Raw genomic sequence first — 21389 nt, forward strand, 5'->3', positions numbered from 1 at the left:
GTTTAGTTTCTAGCTTTAATATTCAGACGCTTTCATTTGTTTTTATTTGTCTGAATTAAGTCTGCTGTAGACACTGATCACCCCACAGACTGACTCAATCATTCAGTCATTATCTTCTTGTGTGTGGATGGAGAGTTATTGTCCCAAAAAGCTTTTCTGGAGCTTTGCAGCAAAACGGCGACGCAGCCTCCTCGTTAACTGAAGGAGATGTGGACTCAAAAGAACATATAATGGTTCTGTACGCCTCGTCCGGCCAAATCCAAGTCTCAGAGATCCAGAACTGATGACTCCAGACTCCAGGGGACTTGGATTCACCTGGTCGAGCTGCGTGGTGTCTTTTTATGTTGTTTTTGGTTGGTTGCGTTTACGTTTTAAAAGCAGTCTCCGTCTGCAGGCTCGACCAGGAGAACACTGCCACGCTGTTTCACTGAGAAGCTCCAGAAATGTTCTGTGGACGATGAGACCTGCTGACTCTGACCCTGATGGAGACCGACTGAACTTTTGGGTGCAGTTTTCCTTTAAAGCTCCTCTACAGACCGACATGGTGGAGGAGGGAGTCGCTTCTGTAGTCAGTGATGCTTATTTCTATCAGGATTGTGAGATTTCTGAGTGAACCAACACCTTGCTGATCCTCACTGCACATATTTTTGAGAACCCCTTCTCTGCACACCCCTTCCCCTGACCCCGTCCACCCCACCTACCCCACCCAACAGCCCCACTGCCGAACAATTAGCAGCCAGTGAAGTTCCAGTGTCTGTGTGCTGGTATGTGTGCCAGACTGCAGCTCTCTGAAACCCCTCCGCGCAGCAGACTATCGGACCGAACCATTGGCGCAGTTCAGGTTTGAGCACCTGTCACATGAGGCTCTCCTCTCGCAGATCCTCCCAGCTGAGTGTGTTTACTTCAGACGCAGATCGGCCGCTGCCCTCCTGCAGACGCGTCCACAGCGCAGCCGCCAGAGCGCCGAGCCGCCGCCGCCGCCGCGCACCGACTCCCCTCCAGTGCGCCTGGCAGCAGCATCCGCCGCCTGCAATGGCGTTGTAGCGGCTCCGGTGGGTCCAAGCGTCTCCCCGTCCGGGACTATCACCGAACTGGTGGATAACATGTTTACAACGAACGCTTCTGCATCCGTTTTCAACACGAGCTCGCCCTTTGGATTACAGTTGATTCTCGGATCCGGAGCCATGAATGTGAGTCCGACTCTTTTGTTTTTGTCACGCCGGAGAACGTCGCTCTCTGTGCGGGCTGCGGTCAACACTTCCACCGGCTCTCCACCGCAGATGAGGCCCATGTGTTGTATGTTTGTAACCCTTGAGACGGAGGAAGAGGAGGAGGAATAGATGTGAGCAGATAAATGTTTGATGGAGAGAGGAGAGGAAACCTGAGCTGTCATGTTGTGTGCGGTGCGGTGCGGTGTGGTGCGGTGCGGCTGATGTGCGGGGCTCTGCCTGTTTGTCTGATCCCGCTGACACAATACAGACACAATTCATCTTTCACCTGCAACTTTATCTGTATTATTCCCTCCATGCAGCAGAGGGTGTTCCTTAAGTTCAAACGGATTTTTATCAGTGTTATTATTATTATTATTATTATTATTATTATGTATTTATTTCTGTATTTTCATGGAGCAGCCAGAGTCCAGCATGGTGAATAATGAATACTGAACCGGGACGTGTAGGTTTCAGCTGCTGCTGCATCCAAACCACCAGCACAACTTGGATTAATGAATCCTCTGTGTCCCAAATCTGAGCTTTATTGTGTCACATTTCATCCGCCTCTTTGTGGGAAGCATTCTCTAAATAGGATTAAACATTAATGGCTGTATGTATGGAATATCTACCTCAGTGCTACGCTGCTCTCACACAGTATCACAAATGCATAATCCCAGCATTTAAACTGCACGTCTCTCAGTTCATGCACTGGTTTTCTATTTCTGGTGCCTGGGATGGTATCCACACAGTTTTGGTGCATTTCCTATGTGCAGTAAAGGTTGTAACTAGCAGGCGATGCTTTGTTGGAGCGCTGACATTTAGGAGGAACCTCTATAATGTCAGTGATGGTTTAGAGAGCCGAGGGTTGGGCTGTTTACAGGGGTCACAGCTGACTATAGGAAACATAAGAAGCCGACAGGGAAACAGCAAGTCTTCCTACAGTGTAGCTCCAGTTTATACGCGGAGGGCTCCAGTATTTAGACGGTCAGTAAGTACAGATTGATTTGTGGGAGGTAAACAGTGCAGCAGTGCTTCTGGAGTCCAGATCTTATAACTAGTTCTCCTGTACTGAGAGCTGTCATGTCGTGCATCAATGCATACATCTGAGATATACGTGCCACTCTGAGCTCGTGTTATTGTTGTGTTCATGTTTAATCTCTCCTGATCTCACATAATCAAGCAGTGTTACTGAATCTTATTTATGTCTTCGTCTTCTTTTTTTGTATCTCTGCAGGTGTGAATGTGCCTGGAGGACTTTTATCATCAGCTGGATCAGATTAGGCAGCGCTGCAGTAGGTCAAACTAGACTCCTCACTTTCTAATGAGGCCACGGCGATGCTGACATCCCCTCTGAATCCAAAGACATCATCATGCTGAAGACGGAGGCCTCGGGGGAGAGGACCAGCCTCCGGAGTGCCTCCCCCCACCGCAATGCCTACCGGGCCGAGTTTCAGGCGCTAAAGAAGGCCTTTGACCAGCCTCGGATCGATGGAGACTCCAAGCCCAAAGACGTGGAGCGGGTGAAACAGCCGAGGGGCCGCCAGTATGGCAGCCATGTCAGTCGCATTAAGGACATGTTCATGCAGATGGGCTCAGAAAATCCCTCAGCTAAAGCCAAGGGTTGTGATGAATCCTCGCCGCAAAAGCTGGTCAAGCCCACCAACTTCATCAACAAGGCCGACGGATCGGTGATAAAACTCCAGCATTCCTCATCCGCTGAAAGGATCGGAGGCGCTGGAGCAAAGTTCTCTGAAACCAGGAAGCTGTTTGAGCAGCAGTCACGTGACCAGTCCCAGTCACCCGTCTTTCCATCCGGACGTGACAAAAGAGGTTCCCATGAGCACCTCGATGACTGGCGAGGCGCGAGGTCTAACAGAGGCAGCACAGACTCCTTGGACTCGCTTTGCTCCAGAACGGAGGCGTCCTCGCCAACCGTTAGTCAACTCAGTGCTGTTTTTGAGAACGCCGACCACCAAAACCAGGGCGTGTCCTACAGAGGAGTCAGCAGACGGGCCCTCTACTCACCGGACGGGTTCCAACGCCACGGAGGTGACCTCAGTGAGGATGATTCACGACAATCTCCAGTACGTGGAAGCAACCGGAGCAAGACAGGGGGAAGGTTTCCCACGTCCTCGTCTTCGGAGGACCTTCTGAGCCCCAGTCCGGGGACAGAGACTTCAGAGCTGAAACCAGAACCACAAGAGGAGAAGAGGGTTGAGACTACAGGTGGAGATGAACGCCGTCTTCCTGGGGTCACCACCAACGGAACCCAGGTCAATGGCTCTTGTGAAGAAGAGGAGAAACCTTCAGAAACAAGAAAACATATTGAGGATCTGGGGGTGTCCAAAGCTTCAAAACCTACAGAAGACAAAGCTTTTGAAGATACAACCCCTGAGCCATTGCCGACCCCAACTACACCCGCTGGGGAAAGCCAGGAGGATGGGTACGGTTCCAGAGAAGACAAGGCCTCTGAATCCCCCAAGGACCAGATGGAAGATCCTGATGAGGAATACGCAGGAAACGAGCGGGTGATTTTTAACGCCGACGGGGACGCCTGTTACCAGGGTTGGGGGGAAAGCTGCACGGATCCCGAGGACGACCTCTACGGAGACGATGAGGATATTGTCTACGACCCGGGCTCTGACCTGACAGAGATTCCCGGCCTACCAGAGGAACACAAAGAGGACATCCCTCCAAAGAGAAAGATTTGCTTCAGCTCTGCTCCCATCATAGTAAGTAGGGCCTCTGAACAAAACTGTTGTGGAAGCTTTAATTGTGTAAACACAGTGAACACAATCCAACAGAAAAGCCCTCGTGCAGCTCTTATCCAAAGTAGGTTAAAACAACAGAGAGGTAATATCGTATTCAGAGCTTCCTTTGTTTTTTGGGCTGGTATTTTTAGTTACCGCGAACTACTCATTGCGTTTTCACATATATTTTTAGGAGGTTGTGTGGTCGCCCTCATCAAACCTTCATAGTGTGCCTTCTTTACACATTTCCCTCCTTAAATATCTGCTCTCCTGTAGATGAGATAGCCGTTGCTCTCTGATGATGGGGGTTGTTGCTATGTTGTGATGCAGAGCGTCAGGGTCAGAACGCTGCCCTCTGGGAAATTGACGTGTTCATGAGCAGAACATCTGTGCATGTGTTAGTCACGCTGGTTCTGCACCCACACGGTTTTCACACAAGACACTTTGTTTGTTTATCTCATGCTGTTCCACCACCGTCTTTTGAATTAGGAAGCCTTTTATGGAGCCGTTTGTTTTACGATATTTTGCGAGAATCCATCAAATGTAGTGCAGGTGTGTGTCGTATGTAACCTCGTTGTGTCAGTGATGTCAGGAGACTTGTGGCGAGAGATTACAGAACGTATATTTTTACCTTCCATCCCTCAAGGATTTCACTGGGGCAGCAAAGGTGGTGATTATACCACAGTAAGGTATTAAAAGTTCATTGTTGGGGTGAAGATGGAGCCATAACGCCTCCTTCCTACACTATATTTAATCTTTTTTCAATAAGCAGAATCGTTATCACGTCCCTTGAAGTATTTTGATACCGTGTTGAGTGCTGAGTTGGACACAATGCAGCCAGTGTTGTTGTGGATTGGAAAGATGGATTTGAAAGATTACTGGAAATATTTTTTGGTCTTTATCCTCGAGCATTTAGAATCAGTAAGCTTAAAACTTGAAGCAGTAAACAACATGTTGTAAATTTGCACTTTCTCATTTTTTTTAAAGTCTTTTGAATCTATTTTTGTGCCTGAGATGTGTGTGTGTGTGTGTGTGTGTGTGTGTGTGTGTGTGTTTGTGTGTGTGTAACATGTGAGGCCGACACAGTGCTGGTTGAGAGAGCGAGGTTAATGCAGGAAAGATTTCCGAGCTAACGCAAACATTCCACAGGTTGAAGATCAATCCCATTAAAATGCCGTAACGAACCAGAACAATTAGCCCAGTTATTCTGAGCAGAAACTGTGAAGCTGGCTCACTAGTCACCCCTGCACCGTCTCTGCAGTGTGTTTCCTTTTGCATCTTTGTCTTTTGTTGCCACACATGCATGAAAACACATCTTATATCATCCGGCACAAAAATGTATGTTTCAACAAATACCACTCAGCCTGTTTGGATTGTTTTAAACATGTTGTTTCTTAAGATCACTTCAGCAAATGTTATTTCCACCACAACAAGGCTGTTTGTCCCAACAGGAGGGGATGTGCTCCTGGAGTGTTGTCTGCGGCTTCAAGGCTTCTGTTTTTGTGAAAAGGAGCGACGCTCGTTCATCATATGGATTATTAAAGCGAGGCCCCGCCCCCCCTTCACACTGATGCACAAGCACAATTAGACATGCACCCCTCCCACTTTTCCATCGTACGCGCCCCTCCTCTCGGCACACGAGGAACAAACAGGGTTCTGTCTTTTGTTCCTCTGTAATGTGAAAGAGACAAAGCTATTTTCTCAGTCCTCGGCCCCACACGAGTCCAGCCTGACCCCTGTGGGAGGAGAAACTGAAAACAAACTGCCGCCTTCTAATCTGATACTTAATATATTCCCTCCCCTCCGTGTAATATTTCTTAGTCCTGCCTCAAAAAGCGGATAAATAATTTGAACATCCCGGCTTTGAAAGCTTAATTAATTTAGAAATCATCATGGCAGCCACGGGGAGAAGATGACACACAACCAGCTTTTGGCATCATTTTTGTAAACATGCACGCCGACTTCTGTTTGAGAAAATGAAAAACACGTCCAGATGCTCAGAGGAAATATAATTGTGTTGAGTTTATAATGTTGTTTTTAGCCATGCTAGCAGCACGCATCTCTGGAGGGCAATATATATCTTTATTTATCTACCAACCAGCAAGAGAGGGACATCTTTAGCTTTTAGACAATTAAATGGAATGAAAAGGTTCTCAGTCTTTCCTCATCCCCTGATATGGATCAACATCAGTCCAGGACGATTAATGCTGATGACTCTGGTCATAACTTGACCTTCCTCAATTGTCACCATGAAGTTCACGCTTGTGAAATGTCTCAACAGAAATAGGAAGTAGAAGGTTCAGATATTAATGCTCTCTAAAGGATACACAATAATAATTTGGATGACTTTTAATAAAACTCATCAGGTCAAAATATCTATTTATTCATTGTCCAATTGGTGAATTACCAAATACCTGATAAATTCCCATCAGCCTCAGCTGTACTATACTGCTGAATAAATAGATTAGTTGATTGAAAGAAAATCACAAGCCAACTATTCTGATAAAAGATGAATTATCTAAGTTGTTTTTTAAAGCAACATCTTCTGAAGGATTTCCTGCTTTTCTGATAGTAAATGAAGAGTTCTGGGTTTTTGGACCATCGGTTGGACCAAAGCGGTGATGTGAAGGATTCACTTTGTGCTCGAGGAAGTTGTGATGAGCGCTTGTCATGATTTTGTGGCTTTTATGCTAAGTGTTAGCATGCTAATGTGGCTTCACTAATGTAGCCACGTTAGCATGCTAACATTTAGCATTTAGCTCAAAGTAATGTGAAGCTGGAGCGGGTACAGATCCAGTTTTTATCATTACTTCCACATCCTCTCACGCAGCGGTACCATCCTGACTGACCCAGTGAGAAGTGACTGCTTGGAGCCACCCGAGGCCGACGCAGCCTCTCCTCCCGCAGGCGCTGACCTACAGAGGAGAACTGGATCTCATGTTCATTCATGCAACTTGTCTCATACTTGACATTACCGCCACCAGTTTGGCTGTTCAGATTTTTGTATTGCATTGAAATGGAGTCACTCTTCAAAGTCCAGCTGTGTGTGCAGAGTGCGTTCTCTGCAGCGGACATGACATCGCGAACACAAAGTTTGATCTGAAGTTATCACACACACTCAGCCAGCGCTCAGTTCCCCTGTGTGGATGTCTCAGGGTTTTAGAAATCCAGCCTGGAAAGCTTTTAACCGTCTCACACTTGTTGCAGATTTGGTGCAGTTTGTTTTCGTTCTGTCTTTGTTGAACCTCACCGCAGGAGTCTGACAGGAGAAGTCTCCTCCCGCCACACGACGTCTGCCGTGTCAGTCTCCTCTTGTTTTCCTCGCTCTCTTTACGTGAACGGCATTCATATCGACTTTTCGTGCCTGTAGAGCAACTGTGTTTTCATCAGTCGGGACTCTCTGATATCTTAATGGAATTAAGCACATGTGATGAGTGGAGCGCCGGTTAAATGGCCACTGAAGTGTCTCTGTGATCAGCCCCTCCACTCTGCGTGATGTCTCTCACTGGATCACAGAGACTGGCATTTTGTCCATTAGATTCTGCTGCCGCTCCGTTAGTGGAATGCTGAGTAGCATAGATCTGAGCTCAGAGCCATAATCAATATGATAGATGTGTGCTCTCGTCTGTGGCAGTGCTTCTGTAGCTGCAAGACTTCTTTGAATGCCTTTCACTCTGTGTTTGGACTGCTGTGTTGTTCTGAAACGTGAGGAGGGCTGTGCTCATTCTTCTCTATTTTCTTTTTGAAGATGTTGTTTCTTGTATTTATAAAGACTTGAGGTCAACACAGAGGGAATAAGAGGTCACTCGTGTGACATTTTCCTCAGATCAAGGGCGGGGCCAGAGTGACAGGCCGGGAGTGACACGGGCCCCCCAGGAACCTGATTTACCATCCTGAGTTCACCCAGTTCAGCCGGTGGTGGTTAGCTGGCTCGTCTGTGTCATGGATATATTACTGAGCAGGCCGATGGGCCCGAAGCACCTCTGAAAGAAGTGTGTTCACATTTCTTGTTGGAAAATAAATCAGAGAACATAAAAAACACCAGAAGAATTACAGAGACATGCACGACAACCACAAACTGACAAACAACGAGGACAAACTCTTCATTTTTTTGTGTGTGTGTGTGTCATTGTTTTGCACAGTAGGACAGTGAATGAATCTTGAAACAAGACATAGTACTAAACTACAACTGCTGACTCCACAGTCCATGTTGTTGTGCAAGTTCTACAACAGGGCTGTAAACTAACTTTTTGGCTCACCTGCCAAGGGGACCAGTAGATGAAAGAATCTACCGGCCAAGTCAATTTTTTACCGACCAAATAATAAATTGCCTCTTTTTGTTGCATATACATCTGTTTCAATACTTTTCATGGAGATAACAGTATTATATAACAATACATGCTTAGAAAAGAGGCCAAAGTATTATTTAGAAATACATTTTAATATTATTAATTAAATTTCATAACATTGCAAATTGAAAACTTGAACAGTGCAAAACTTTGACAAAGGAAACACTCATTAACTATCAGGCTCTGTAATAGACTTGTCAGTGGCGACTGTACCATAATAACATTTACACTGAATTTGATGGTTTTACACGTTTTGTGACGTGACAACTGTTCTCATGTTAAGCCACTTGATTATCAAACTGAAACCTAATTGAAGGAAGTCGTATAGAAATTATGCGCAACTTAAGTACAACTTCCCTCAGCTCATGAGTTAGAGGTGTCGTCATTGCTGCACTCGACTCACAGTCACTGCGCCAAACTGTTAAAGAGCGGTGACGCGCACGCTACGATGCTTCTGAGGGGAACTATTTTCTACAGCGGTGACGTCGGGGGAGCTACTTCAGTGCGACACACAACAAATAGCCGGTTTAGCACTAACGTTTGCTACCGTCATAATTTATCACTTTACAGCTACTACAATGTTTTGCTATATCATGCATAATTTACTGCAAGAGCACGACCATCGGGACAAACATGTACCCGCCCCGTGGCATGTATCCCTCCAAAATTAAGTCGCCAGGGAAATATTTTAGTCGCATTTGGCGAGTGGCGACCGCTAGTTTACAGCCCTGTTCTACAAGTTGTGTGGATTATGTTGATTAACCAGCTCATGATTTGTAGAAGGAGTAGTTGCTGTGAGTTTTTCAAATGTACTGTTTAGGGGTGGGTATTGGCAAGAACCTCACGATACGATACGTATCACGATATCACGATATTGCGATATAAATAAAGATGAAAACACAAGTACCTGTATATGTACATCAGATGATATTGATCAGAGGACAAATTGAGTCAAAACTATTTCATTCAAAACAGCCTCTCCATTTTATTAATTCCCATGAAATTTCCGGGCAGTAATATTCTCTTTGTCCAGCTCGTTGTTCTTGCTATCTCTCTTAACTTTGAAGCCAAAGTGCTTCCAAACGTCAACTTTAAATTGCGGCGGCGTTGTTAACTTGCCATCCATTTTGCAAAGACCTCAGCCACTCTCTCTACTACAGAAATACACCCGCCGCACAGCAGAGTCGCTCTTCGGCAATATATCGATATGTGGAGTTGAAAAATCGATATTGTATTGGGCGGCAAAGTATCGCGATATATTGCTGTGTTGATATTTCTGCCCACCCCTAGTACATAGGTACAAAATAGATCCATTTTATTCCAGAGAAGGCAGACATCAGTTCAGCTGATTTCTCTAAAACAACCGAGACAGATCAGTAGATCTATAGGTAAAAAGGAAAATGTTTATTTTGTCCGTTTTTAAATTTGAGTCTGCTGTTCGTGCAGTCTGCCTCCTCATTCAGAGGTTTCCTGCCTCTGACTGATGCTTACACAGACGACCTGCACACATTCCTTTCCTTCTCCTCCTGCTGTATGCGGGTTTTGCATTTCAGGCTGCAGTACATCAAACCAATTCAGAGACTCATCTCGTGCTGTAGTGAAGCATGAAGGAACATAAAGACAAAGTCGCTGATGCTTAGAAGCAGAGCAAATGCCAACTCTCAGCCTCGGTGCTGTTCCACAGACTTACCAGGCATTTAGAGGCAGTTATTTCTTCTGAGCCTTTGAAAGCTTATTTGACTGCCCTTAATACAGCACAGGACCAGAGACTCCAACTTTTCTGCTCGGACATGAATTCTGGCTGCTCCTCGCTGCTGTACATGTGTTGTTATACATCCATGCATCTACAGAACACATCTGTAGGATTGAAACGCCGTCCTCATCTGGAACAGTCTTCACAGGCTCAGATGAGATGGCCTCCAGCCAGGCTCTTTGCTTCCTGACCGTGTTTCCTGATGGAGAGGATTGCTCTACTTTAGGGCTGTCTGTCTTTCTGGCTGATGGTATATGTGTAGCAGCACGGCTCAAATTTTGGAACCAATACTGACATGGATTTTGGCCGTGTCAGATTTAAATAGCATTTAGATCTGTGTAGCATTTCTGCAGCTTAGCCTCCTTCAGTACAGTGCTGCAGTGGAAGCCTCCATTCAGTAGTTTAGTGTCCAAAAACATGTAAAACAGAACTTATACCCGCTGCTAAATCTTATTTTTCCGTGTTATGTGTGTAACTTTCTGTATATCTCAGCTTCCTCCTGCTCTGATTTTATAGTGAAGCTGGCTGTCAATTTCCTCGTTATACAATCTGTGGCTGGGCATGAAGGGAGGGAACAGGGTTATGTTGGGAGAGAGATCTAACACTCTGCTACAGCAGCTACACAGCAGCTGAAATTTTGGTTAGACCAGCAAAAACAGCGGCTGAGCTCAGGCGGAACGACAGGCGGGTATTTCTGTTAAGCCTCTTTCAGGGAGGCTAAATCGAAAGTCTTGACTAACAGCTCGACTCATTACAAATCATCTGGTAGAAGGTTGTTTGATGGCTTTTAGATATTATTATGTAGATATTACGCTAAAGAGCAAGAACACACAATCCAGCAGCAGCAGCAGGGTCGTGTGAACTTGTATGTTTGTGTAACAGTCGGGCTGTGGATGAAGAAGCGTCATGACTGTGAGGATCTTTGCTTCCTGTCTCATCTCTGACAGGTACAACTGCTCCAAACTGTGCTGCTATGTGCGTATTAGTGCGTCTGTAGCTTAGTCACTCCATTATTAATGCACTGGTGTTTTTGTTTGCTTGTTTCGGTGCCACCCGATCCTCCCTGGAGGATGCATTTTTAATGATCCAGGAAGGCGAGACGTGCCCTGCGGGGCTGTTTCAGGTTGGTCGGTTGCTTCACACTGGACTGTGTCATGAACCATCATCTCTCCAACACCCCCGCTCACCCAATCTGCCGTGTGCTAACAATATCATCAGCACACAGACAGTTTTTTATTGCAGTGTAAAAGAATCTGCACAGAGCAGCTTGTCTCTCTGACGCAATGTTCTCAGTGTCTGCTGAGCCGATGCTGAGGAAGAATCGGACTGCTGCTCTATCATGTCCGTGCTTACACTGAGTCAGGGACACGATTGAGTTGAATTTAAGCATCTTCAGACGCTGAAATACCAACTGTTGGATGGATTTCTGTTGTTCCAGATCACACACAGTGGCTTTTTTGCTGTGTGTGATTATGAATAAGACGTTGTCCCAAACTCTGCCAAGTCATTGTTGCAGCATAGCATAGCAAGTGGGCATCAGAGCGTCAGTGCTGCAACAAGCACCACGTTGTCATTGTGTTACTTCTGATCCCAGCATCCCACTCACTGTATATGACCAAGACGGGAAACAAAGCTGAGCTTTGTCTGCAGCCGTTCAGTGTAGTTGTTTACTACGCTCTGTTTAAAGCTGCGCTCTCTCTCTCTCTCTTCCTCACTCTCAGTGTCTCTCGACCTGTAGTTGACCAGTGGCTTGGTTCAGCTGGTGGGAGGGAGTCACGGCAGGAGTAGTTAATTATTCATCAGCTGACAATAAAACACAAATGTGGGATTAAATCCTAATTACATTTTGAAACGAGCACATCTTGGTCTTTCCCTCCGTGTGCACAAACAGTGTGTGTGTCTCGTCTGTATGCAGAAGCTCCAACTGGAGTTAAAAAAAAAGAAACGCTGACTCGGCATCACCCGTCGTGTCAAAACTCAGTGTCACTTCCTCAGTCGATGAGCGCTGGTGGACATCAGGCTGACGGAGAGGCTGAACTGACTGTGCGTTCACACTTCTCTTTATATAGATCGGGTTTCTGAACACTTCCATTTGTTTCACACCCTCGCCTCCTCCAATCTCCACCTCTTTGCATCCGTCAGTCACAGTCTGTTCTTGCAAGGCATGAATTTATTTCCATCATCAGCGGCTGTCTTGTCCCCTCAGTATCCAGACACTTTCTCCAGCACCTGTCAGCTCTCACAGGCACGGTGTTGTCTGAGTGGGTGGGTGGGCGGCCACAGGTAGAAGGTAATGGAATGTAAATGTGCTGAGCTGTCGCAGACTGAGTGTGTGTGTGTGTGTGTGTGTGTGTGTGTGTGTGTGTGTGTGTGTGCACCAGGCTGTAGTTAATCCACTGCAGGGTTTGCTGGACTCGTGCCACAGCAGTAGGAACATTTCTCCCGGGTTTTCCAGCCTCGTATCGCCCTGGGCAGCGTCCACTGTCTGGAAGGCGCAGTGGCGGGCGATGGCGCTGGCTCCCACGCAAACCCAAAGGCCTAGTTTAATACCATCAGAGGTGGCTGGCCAGGCATGGGCACCATGCTGTGACATCTTAGGCAGGGTCTCAAACAACCCAGAAGCAAATTACCCCTAGCCTCACCCGCTCCTCAGCTTTCCTTTTTTTTTTCAATTACTTTTCTGTATTTCTGTCTTATTGCCTGTTTCGCTCTTCAGTAGCCTGACTGTCTGCTGTGCTGCTCTAACCCATGAATCATATGAGTCACCCGGTTTCTCTCTCTCTCTCTGTGGATTTAGCCTCCGATCATCTGTAAGCAGGATTCTTCCTTTTCATTCTCATTATCTTAAAGCCGGCTGCATCGCTTCTTGTGTCCCCTTTTGTCCCCATCCAACATCCCTGTTTCTAATTATTCGTCGTTTTCCTTTTCTCCTCCAGCCTAACCCCATCATGTCTCTGCTGCTCCCTCAGCCTCTCTCCTCCTCCTTGGTTTAATGGGTCCCTGGTTAAATTGTCACCCCACCTCACCTGATGTTCACTTGTTGTTTTGTCTAAGTGAGTAATAAGAGAGACAAAATAAAGGATGAAAAATGCCGGCGTTACCCTTTAATCCATGCTACTCTGTCCCAGAAGAGAGCCATCGGGCTGGCACATGATTCTTGATGCAGGACAGTAGTTTGCCTGCCTGTGCAGACATGTACTGGACCTGCACATGCACACAATCCTGCCTGCACACTCCCATTGTTATGATTCAGATACCTGATGTGCACTTTAGCAATTCATACTCAAGCACCCATATACCAACAGGGCAGCACTTACAGTATACTGAGTGAGAGGACTCAGCTTTAATCAAGTCAGTGGCTGAGGGCGTCTGCAGAGCCACTGCTCCTGCTGCAGAGTCCACAGACAGAGTCTCAAACAGCATTTCATTTCAACAGTCAAAGCCGAACTCCCTCCATCCTCCTGTGAGGCCGAGAGATCAGATAACAAGACTGCCAATTTGTGGATGCCCGAGCAGAGCTGCTGTCCACACTTGTGCCAGTAACTCTATTGTGTGAGGGGTTAGATTACCAACAAAACATAGAAATGTCTGCGTATGTTTGGTGTCAGAGGCATCGATTAGTGTGCTGTTTGAGTGAAAGATGAGAATAAGCAGATAAAGATGGGAGATATCGTTGATACGATGAGGAGTGACAGAACGAGAGAGAAAGAGGAGGTCGTCATCATCAGACTTTACAGTTTGTCTGTTAGACAACATATAAGCAGGCGTTCCTGCATGTGTGTGGGTGGATCACATCACACTTTTGTCTTTTGAGGTACAAAGTGATATTACCAGACGCAGAACAGGATGTGGCTAACTGGTAAGCATGCTAACTTCAGTAAACATCTCTGCAATGCAATAAGTCGATGTGGATGTGGATGTGGATAATTCCTACATGTATTATCTTTATTTATAAGTGCGTTAAACATGCATTAAAATAAAGTATCTCCTATTACCACGACCACAGAGTCCATTAAACTATTTAAAACCCTCTTTTATGAGTTTGAATAAACACGTGGCCAGCCGTCTGGATATAAGCCACCTTTACGTATGTCAATCCCACAAATCAGACTTTTTGTTGGCTCAAGCTTTTTCATCCAAAGAAGTGTGTTCAGCCTGAGAGACGGCGCCGGCAGTGTGGAGGAATATATTTACATGTAAATGGTTGTTGTGTTTAATCCTCCAAAAGACTATTCAGATTTAATTCCAAAGGGGCACCACAGGGAGAAACAGCCCATTATACCCCCGTCTACTTTCACATTTAGTGATCGTCCTTGTGTGCTGCCTCTTCAATAAAAATAGAATTACACTTCAGCAGAACGACCTGCCTCAGCACACACCGACTGCACCTGAAAGTGGATTTTCATAGGTGTTGGTCGTGTTGTTGGATGAGGATATAGATTTCACACAGTTATTATAGCCGATGAGGGTGAAACGCTCTGACATTGCTGTTTCCAGGGGATCAGTTTATTGGATTATGTGGGTCAACCTATATGACTGATATGCGTCACATTAGGTTTGAAGGAGCTGTCAAGATTTATTTAATCTCTTGAGTCGTTCACTACATGCACACAGTGTTTGGAGCATCCTGTTAAAGCCGTCACACACCTCGTCATCGGAACCCGGACTGTATACGAGGTGTAGATCTGCAAAGTCAGAGGGACTCATCCTGTGGGATCCTGCTAATCCTGCATTTCATAGATGTGAAGATATTTCTGCCTGGACCAAAATGTTAGACTGAGCGACCAACAAACCAGCCTGGTCACCCTGGAGCCATGCTGCCGGTGATGGATAGAAACATTCTATAAAAGACAGATATATAAGTAATAGGTCAGATATGTGAGGTTAGCTCAGCCCCACCCATCGTCTCCACAGCTGTCAGACTTGTGGTCAGTACTCCCTTCAGCTGCCTGTAGTAAAACAGCAGTTACACACATTACAGTATCATCTGACAGCCTCCCCGTCTTTTTAAAGGGATATTCCGGTGTAAGTTTAATCCATGGTCTAAATCACCGTGAAACTGTGTTAGACTCCCTCTGGAGAGATCAAGTTAGCAGACCGCTAATTTACGGAGTTTTATCAACCTCAGAAACGACCGCACAACAACAATACACTGCAGTAAATGGATCCAAATATAAACCGCCACCAAAAAGCCACAAATAATGCTCAGAACAGCACCAAACTTCATCAACAGTACAAATAGGGTCTCAGCACATAGTCCGGGGCATCTAACCTCCGCTAGCTTAGCTGGATTTCTACTGAAAAGCTGACTAAATTTACCACTCTTCTGCAGCAGCTTCCTGTTGACGGGAAGTCCCGACGAGTCGATTACCGAGTGCAGTAGAGTTCCGCGGCTCATGGATGAAAATGTGTGATTATGACTCCATGGAAAAGCAATCAAAGTTCATATGTGTCTTACCTGCCAGTTTATAACAGTTATTATCGAGAGCGGACAGGGAAAAGAACGGAATTGAGCTTTTCTAACCGCACTCGGTAATCGTCGCGTCAGGACTTCCCCGACCCGGAAGCTGATGGAGGAGAGTTGAAATCTGTTTTTAGCTTCACAATAGAAATCCAGCTAAGCTAGCTGAGGTTAGATGCCCCGGACTATGTGCTGAGACCCTATTTGTACTGTTGCTGAAGTTTGGTGCTGTTCTGAGCATTATTTATGGCTTTTTGGTGGCGGTTTATATTTGGATCCATTTACTGCAGTGTATTGTTGTCGTGCGGTCGTTTCTGAGGTTGATAAAACTCTGTAAATTAGCGGTCTGCTAACTTGGTCTCTCGAGAGGGAGTCTAACACAGTTTCACGGTGATTTAGACCATGGATTAAATTTACACCGGAATATCCCTTTAATGCCTCCACACCAGCTACAGCCGCTGCCGGAGGCGTCATGTTTTCAGGTTGTCCATCCGTCCCGCTCCCATGAATGTGATAACTCAGGAACACCTTGAGGGAATTCCTTCCACTGCCTTAAAATCAAGAACGAACTGCTAAGAATCAGCTGGTCAGAGGTCACAATCGGCCAAGCGTTCACTGATGATCATGACTTTTCACAAAAATATCTAAGGGGATACAGTGAAGAGATAGTAAAATATTATATTCAAGATGTCAAAAGTCAATTCACTGTGACATCTCTGACCATTATTCTGTACCTCAGGAACAGATGTGGTTAGAAGCTGAATTGACGCCTACTTTGAAATCTGTGCTGCTGCCAGGTTGAACAACACATGAGAAGCCTCCAGTTTTAAATGTTGAACCAACAACAACATCCATGATGGAACCATCGCAGCCGACTCCAGGCTCCGAGGTTTTACTGATATTCAGCTTCAGGTGGCTGTGAGTGCACCACATGATGAAGCTCTCTGTCAGCCCTCTGCACTCTTCTATTAAATAGTCTTTAAGTGAAGACAGCAAGTCTCTGACAGGAAGTTATTCACTGGACTCATACAGAGATATCCTCCAGTTCACCCCAAAATACACTTAATGCATTATTTAAATTCTGTCAAAGTAAATCTACAGTTCTTGTCAGAGAACAGGACTATCCACCCTGCCTAAGATGAATCAGTCAGCACTTTTTAATATATTTTTTTAACAAAGAGTCATTTTGTGAGCTGTGTCTTTCTTTGGATGCTTTGATATTGACCATATTGACTGAACACATCCTTCTCTCTCTGGGAAACCAGGTCGTGTTTGGCTGAAGATATATACAGGTAGTTTTCACTTAGAGCTAGACGACCATCAGGTTTCTTAATCTTGTGGGTAAATGCTTTCCATTTATTGGTTCAGTCTGTCTCTCTTTGTGTCTCTTTCACTCTCTTCCTGCCAACCTATTCTTATTTCCCATGTGCACTCTCTTTCATTTATCTCCTCACCCCCCCTCTCAGTCACCGTTGCTCTCTTGTCCATTTGTTTGCTCCTCAGTTCATCGTCTTTTTGAATTCCCCCCGCTGCCCTTTTCTTATCTATCTCCATCTCTGCGCCTTCTCTGTCTCCTCCTGGTCTGCCCTCTTTCATGGATCCACCCTCATCCGTCCTCCTCTCTCATCATGACCTTTCTCTCACTCTCTTTCTCTCTGACTGGCCACATGCTAATGTGTTTGTAGATAGCTCACAGTGACAGAGAGAGGCCATTAGAGAGTGTACCGACTGCCAACGGCAGCATCGTGTCTGGGACATCCAGGACAGTGCTGCAGTTAGCATTCATCAGCAGTGTGTGTCTGTGTGTGTGGAGGGAACGGCGGGTTGTGTTATGTTTTTGTATATATTTTTCTTTAAAGGGTTATTCCTGTGTAAGTTTAATCCATGGTCTAAATCACTGTGAAACTGTGTTAGACTCCCTCTGGAGAGATCAAGTTAGCAGACCGCTAATTTACGGAGTTTTATCAACCTCAGAAACGACCGCACGACAACAATACACTGCAGTAAATGGATCCAAATATAAACCGCCACCAAAAAGCCACAAATAATGCTCAGAACAGCACCAAACTTCAGCAACAGTACAAATAGGGTCTCAGCACATAGTCTGGGGCATCTAACCTCCGCTAGCTTAGCTGGATTTCTACTGAACAGCTGACTAAATTTACCACTCTTCTGCAGCAGCTTCCTGTTGACGGGAAGTCCCGACGAGTCGATTACCGAGTGCAGTAGAGTTCCGCGGCTCATGGATGAAAATGTATGATTATGACTCCATGGAAAAGCAATCAAAGTTCATATGTGTCTTACCTGCCAGTTTATAACAGTTATTATCGAGTGCGGTTCAGGGAAAAGAACGGAATTGAGCATTTCTAACCGCACTCGGTAATCGTCGCGTCGGGACTTCCCCGACCCGGAAGCTGATGGAGGAGAGTTGAACTCTGTTTTTAGCTTCACAATAGAAATCCAGCTAAGCTAGCAGAGGTTAGATGCCCCGGACTATGTGCTGAGACCCTATTTGTACTGTTGCTGAAGTTTGGTGCTGTTCTGAGCATTATTTGTGGCTTTTTGGTGGCGGTTTATATTTGGATCCATTTACTGCAGTGTATTGTTGTCGTGCGGTAGTTTCTGAGGTTGATAAAACTCCGTAAATTAGCGGTCTGCTAACTTGATCTCTCGAGAGGGAGTCTAACACAGTTTCACAGTGATTTAGACCATGGAATAAATTTACACCGGAATATCCCTTTAATGCTATACACAACATGATCTACGTGTGTGTGTATGTGTGTGCGTGAGTGCATGCGAGTGTTAATAATGCAGGCTTGTTGATCACACTGAATGATTGATGACAGCGGGGTCATGGATCGAGCTCACGCAGGCTCACACAGAGGAGAGAACAGAACCCGACCCCTGGCAGCATCACGCTGCATCAGTGTGCCCAAGCTGTGTGTACAACCGGCACAGTGCCTCTAACACACAGAGACGTTCATTTATTTACTCACAACAGTTTGTTGGATCTTTATCATGTGGTAAGATATTAGTCAAAACCGCGCTACATCCGCTACAGTGTGAAAAATGTGAAGCTACAAAGAACAAATAGCCTTTTATGATGTTGTGAACTTACTGATCCTGCTCCACGAGTGACCAGTATAAATCTGGCTTTAGGCTTTGATCAATACATGTCATGACGCTGACATGACGCCTTATTGATCTGTATTGAAAATGTATTTCGTCTACACCCGCTCCACAGAGGTCAGGACCGCAGGAGAGGTGTGACACTGTGGGAATGAGATGTGATTTCTGCATCGTCAGTGTGTTTATTCATCTCGTCTACTGTAGTTCTGCTTCACAGATGAATGCAGCACAGTGAAGAACTCATTGAAGAAGACATATTATGTGTGACATTTTCCTTTTCCTTCAGTGTTTAATAAAGGTTCTTGTGCATGTAAACGTGCATGTGCATGCATTAGTACACATTGTCTTCTTGAAGCTGTATGTGCGCCGTCCTGCTGACATTAGTACAGAACGCTGCACTACAGATGTGACAACAGCGTGCATGTTCCACAGCTCCATCACCTCCTCCCCTCCATCTCCGGTGCAGAGAGCAGCGAGATGCTTGGCTGGGATGAGATGTGAAGTGATGGCTGACTCTTGCTGTGGAGGAGAGGATCACACGAGGAGGAGGAGGAAGGCTTCCCTGTCCTCCAAATGTTTCTCCACACTGCAGTTTCTCTTGCTGTAGCTGTAGCTTTGTTCTCGGGGCCTTTACATACCGCAGTGTCGTTAGCTTGGTGTGTAGTTAATGCATGGGTTGAGAACAGCAATGCTCTTATTTACTTCCATCCATATTCACAAACTTGTAAAGAAGCAGCATTACTCTGCCTGCACAGCGACCGTTGTCATCATCACAGAACAGAAGCGCCTCGTCACATTTGTATGAGTTGTAATTGTTGATTAGTTGAGCATTGTTACCGCCGTTTAACCAAACCTTCCTGTATTTGTATCTTTCGGTATGATATCTCTCCGTTAACTCTCAACGCCTTCCTCTCCAGGTGTTCAACACCTACTCCAACGAGGACTACGACCGCCGTAACGAGGAGGTGGATCCTGTGGCCTCCTCCGCAGAGTACGAGCTGGAGAAGAGGGTGGAGAAACTGGAGCTCTTCCCTGTGGAGCTGGAGAAAGGTGGGAAAGAAATCTAAAAGCATCGTAATGTGGAGGTGGATCCTCTGAGTGATACCCAGTGGACAGATTCACCCACATATGGGTTGTCAGGTTTTTTTTTTTTTTAATTAAAGGTGTGATGTTTTTCTATTATTCATCTTTGTGTCCAGCTTCTGCGTTTCTGTCTTTCAGGATTTCTTCATCTCTTTTCCCCCTGTTACGATTTAGGTTGTGAATTTTTCAGCCCGACTAATAACAATGAGGCTGTTTCATCTTCAAACCCACAACAATAGCTGATTTTCAGTCATTTTTCAGTGTGGCAGTTCAGTTCAGTTCTCCTCAGATCACATGGAAACACATCATAGTAGCACAGTTTGTCCTAATTTCCCGGCACGAGCTACAAAGAGGTGATATTTCATCCTCCTCACTCGTCTTTTCCTGTTGAGGTTTTCCTGTGTTGAGATCCAATATCGCCAAGGACCTAAAATAGAACGGCTTCACATCGCGGGGTTTCACCATCCGCCCCCTGTTATGTAACCGTGACAACTCATGAATAAATAACGCAGGATGAAGATGGACGGATGCGACACAAGAAGGGAAATTTCCCATCATGTGAAGGCCGCCATGCCTGTATAGTCAGTGTCTGCTCCTCTGCTTCATTAATAAACCAGTTCAACCATTTTTCCACGTTTCCATCAGCCCACATGACACCAGTTTGTACTGGGAGCCATTTTGGGTTTTGTTCCAAGCTCAGTGGAAAGTTGGTAAATGGAGGCTCTGACCCCTGCACTCCAAGACGTATATTGATTTTTCAAAGTTAATACGTTTATTTACGATCATATCCTTCCACACTGTCAAATAATAATGTTAGCAAGGAAGTGGTTGACTGCTAACGCTGGTGCTTGTGTAACGGAAGCTAACGGGTCAACAAATATGTTGTTTGACCTTGAGATATGGTCTGATGTCCCTCTGGATTCTTACTAGCCATCATCTCTTCGGTTGCTACTAGATTAGCAAGCATTGACATGATGATGTGTCAGATTTCCAGCGTTGATACGAGAAGAAAGCAGAATTACATTTGGGTTCTAATGGCTGCCGTTTTCCTCCTTTTCTTTGGGGTTTGGACCGTCTAAACAAGATATGTTAAGACTCTGAGGAACTATGATGAACATTTTTTGATCAATAATGTAAAATAGCAGTAGCAGCCCTAATGTGGTCTGTGTGTTTCCAGATGACGACGGCCTCGGGATCAGCATCATCGGGATGGGTGTCGGTGCCGACGCAGGCCTGGAGAAGCTGGGTATCTTCGTCAAGACCGTCATCGAGGGCGGAGCTGCTGAGAGAGACAGCAGGTGAGAGCTGCGCTCCCATTGGACGTCTCACAGACAGTATGACTCAGCGATAAGTGAGTCTGGAGACACTTTAAAGCAGATAAGAGCGCGAGGAAGCTCAGCATGTGCACACCCAAACATGCACTTATCAGATATTGTCCAAAAACAACAACAGCAATTAAACAGCTATCTGCTTTCCGTTTAACGCCTTCTCCACCTCTCCGTAACACACACACACACACACACACACACACACACACACACACACACACACACACTCACACACAGTCACACCAACACTCTGTCCCTGTCAGATTTAGCAGCAGGGGTTCGGATTAGATCCACTGAGAGAGGCACAGTCTGGGACATGAAGTCT

The 21389-nt window shown here is 45.7% G+C and overlaps 1 protein-coding gene across 8 annotated transcripts in view; it reads left to right on the top strand.

The window, feature by feature from the left end:
* The window catches only part of ppp1r9a (protein phosphatase 1, regulatory subunit 9A), a 55415-nt gene that overhangs the window by 3799 nt on the left and 30227 nt on the right, over positions 1–21389 (top strand). For 2 of the 8 annotated variants that reach the window (XM_030412688.1, XM_030412693.1), the window contains exons 1-4: positions 610–1190; positions 2446–3943; positions 19571–19703; positions 20914–21034. In XM_030412688.1, coding sequence (XP_030268548.1) covers positions 2582–3943; positions 19571–19703; positions 20914–21034 — 1616 coding nt within the window. In that variant the 5' untranslated portion in view covers positions 610–1190; positions 2446–2581. Of the gene's footprint in view, positions 1–608; positions 1191–1230; positions 1343–2445; positions 3944–19570; positions 19704–20913; positions 21035–21389 lie in introns of those variants that run through there. The other 6 variants (XM_030412692.1, XM_030412694.1, XM_030412690.1 and 3 more) reach the window with 4 other exon arrangements.

This window comes from Sparus aurata, chromosome 3 (assembly GCF_900880675.1).
Source record: "Sparus aurata chromosome 3, fSpaAur1.1, whole genome shotgun sequence".
Lineage (NCBI taxonomy): Eukaryota > Metazoa > Chordata > Actinopteri > Spariformes > Sparidae > Sparus > Sparus aurata.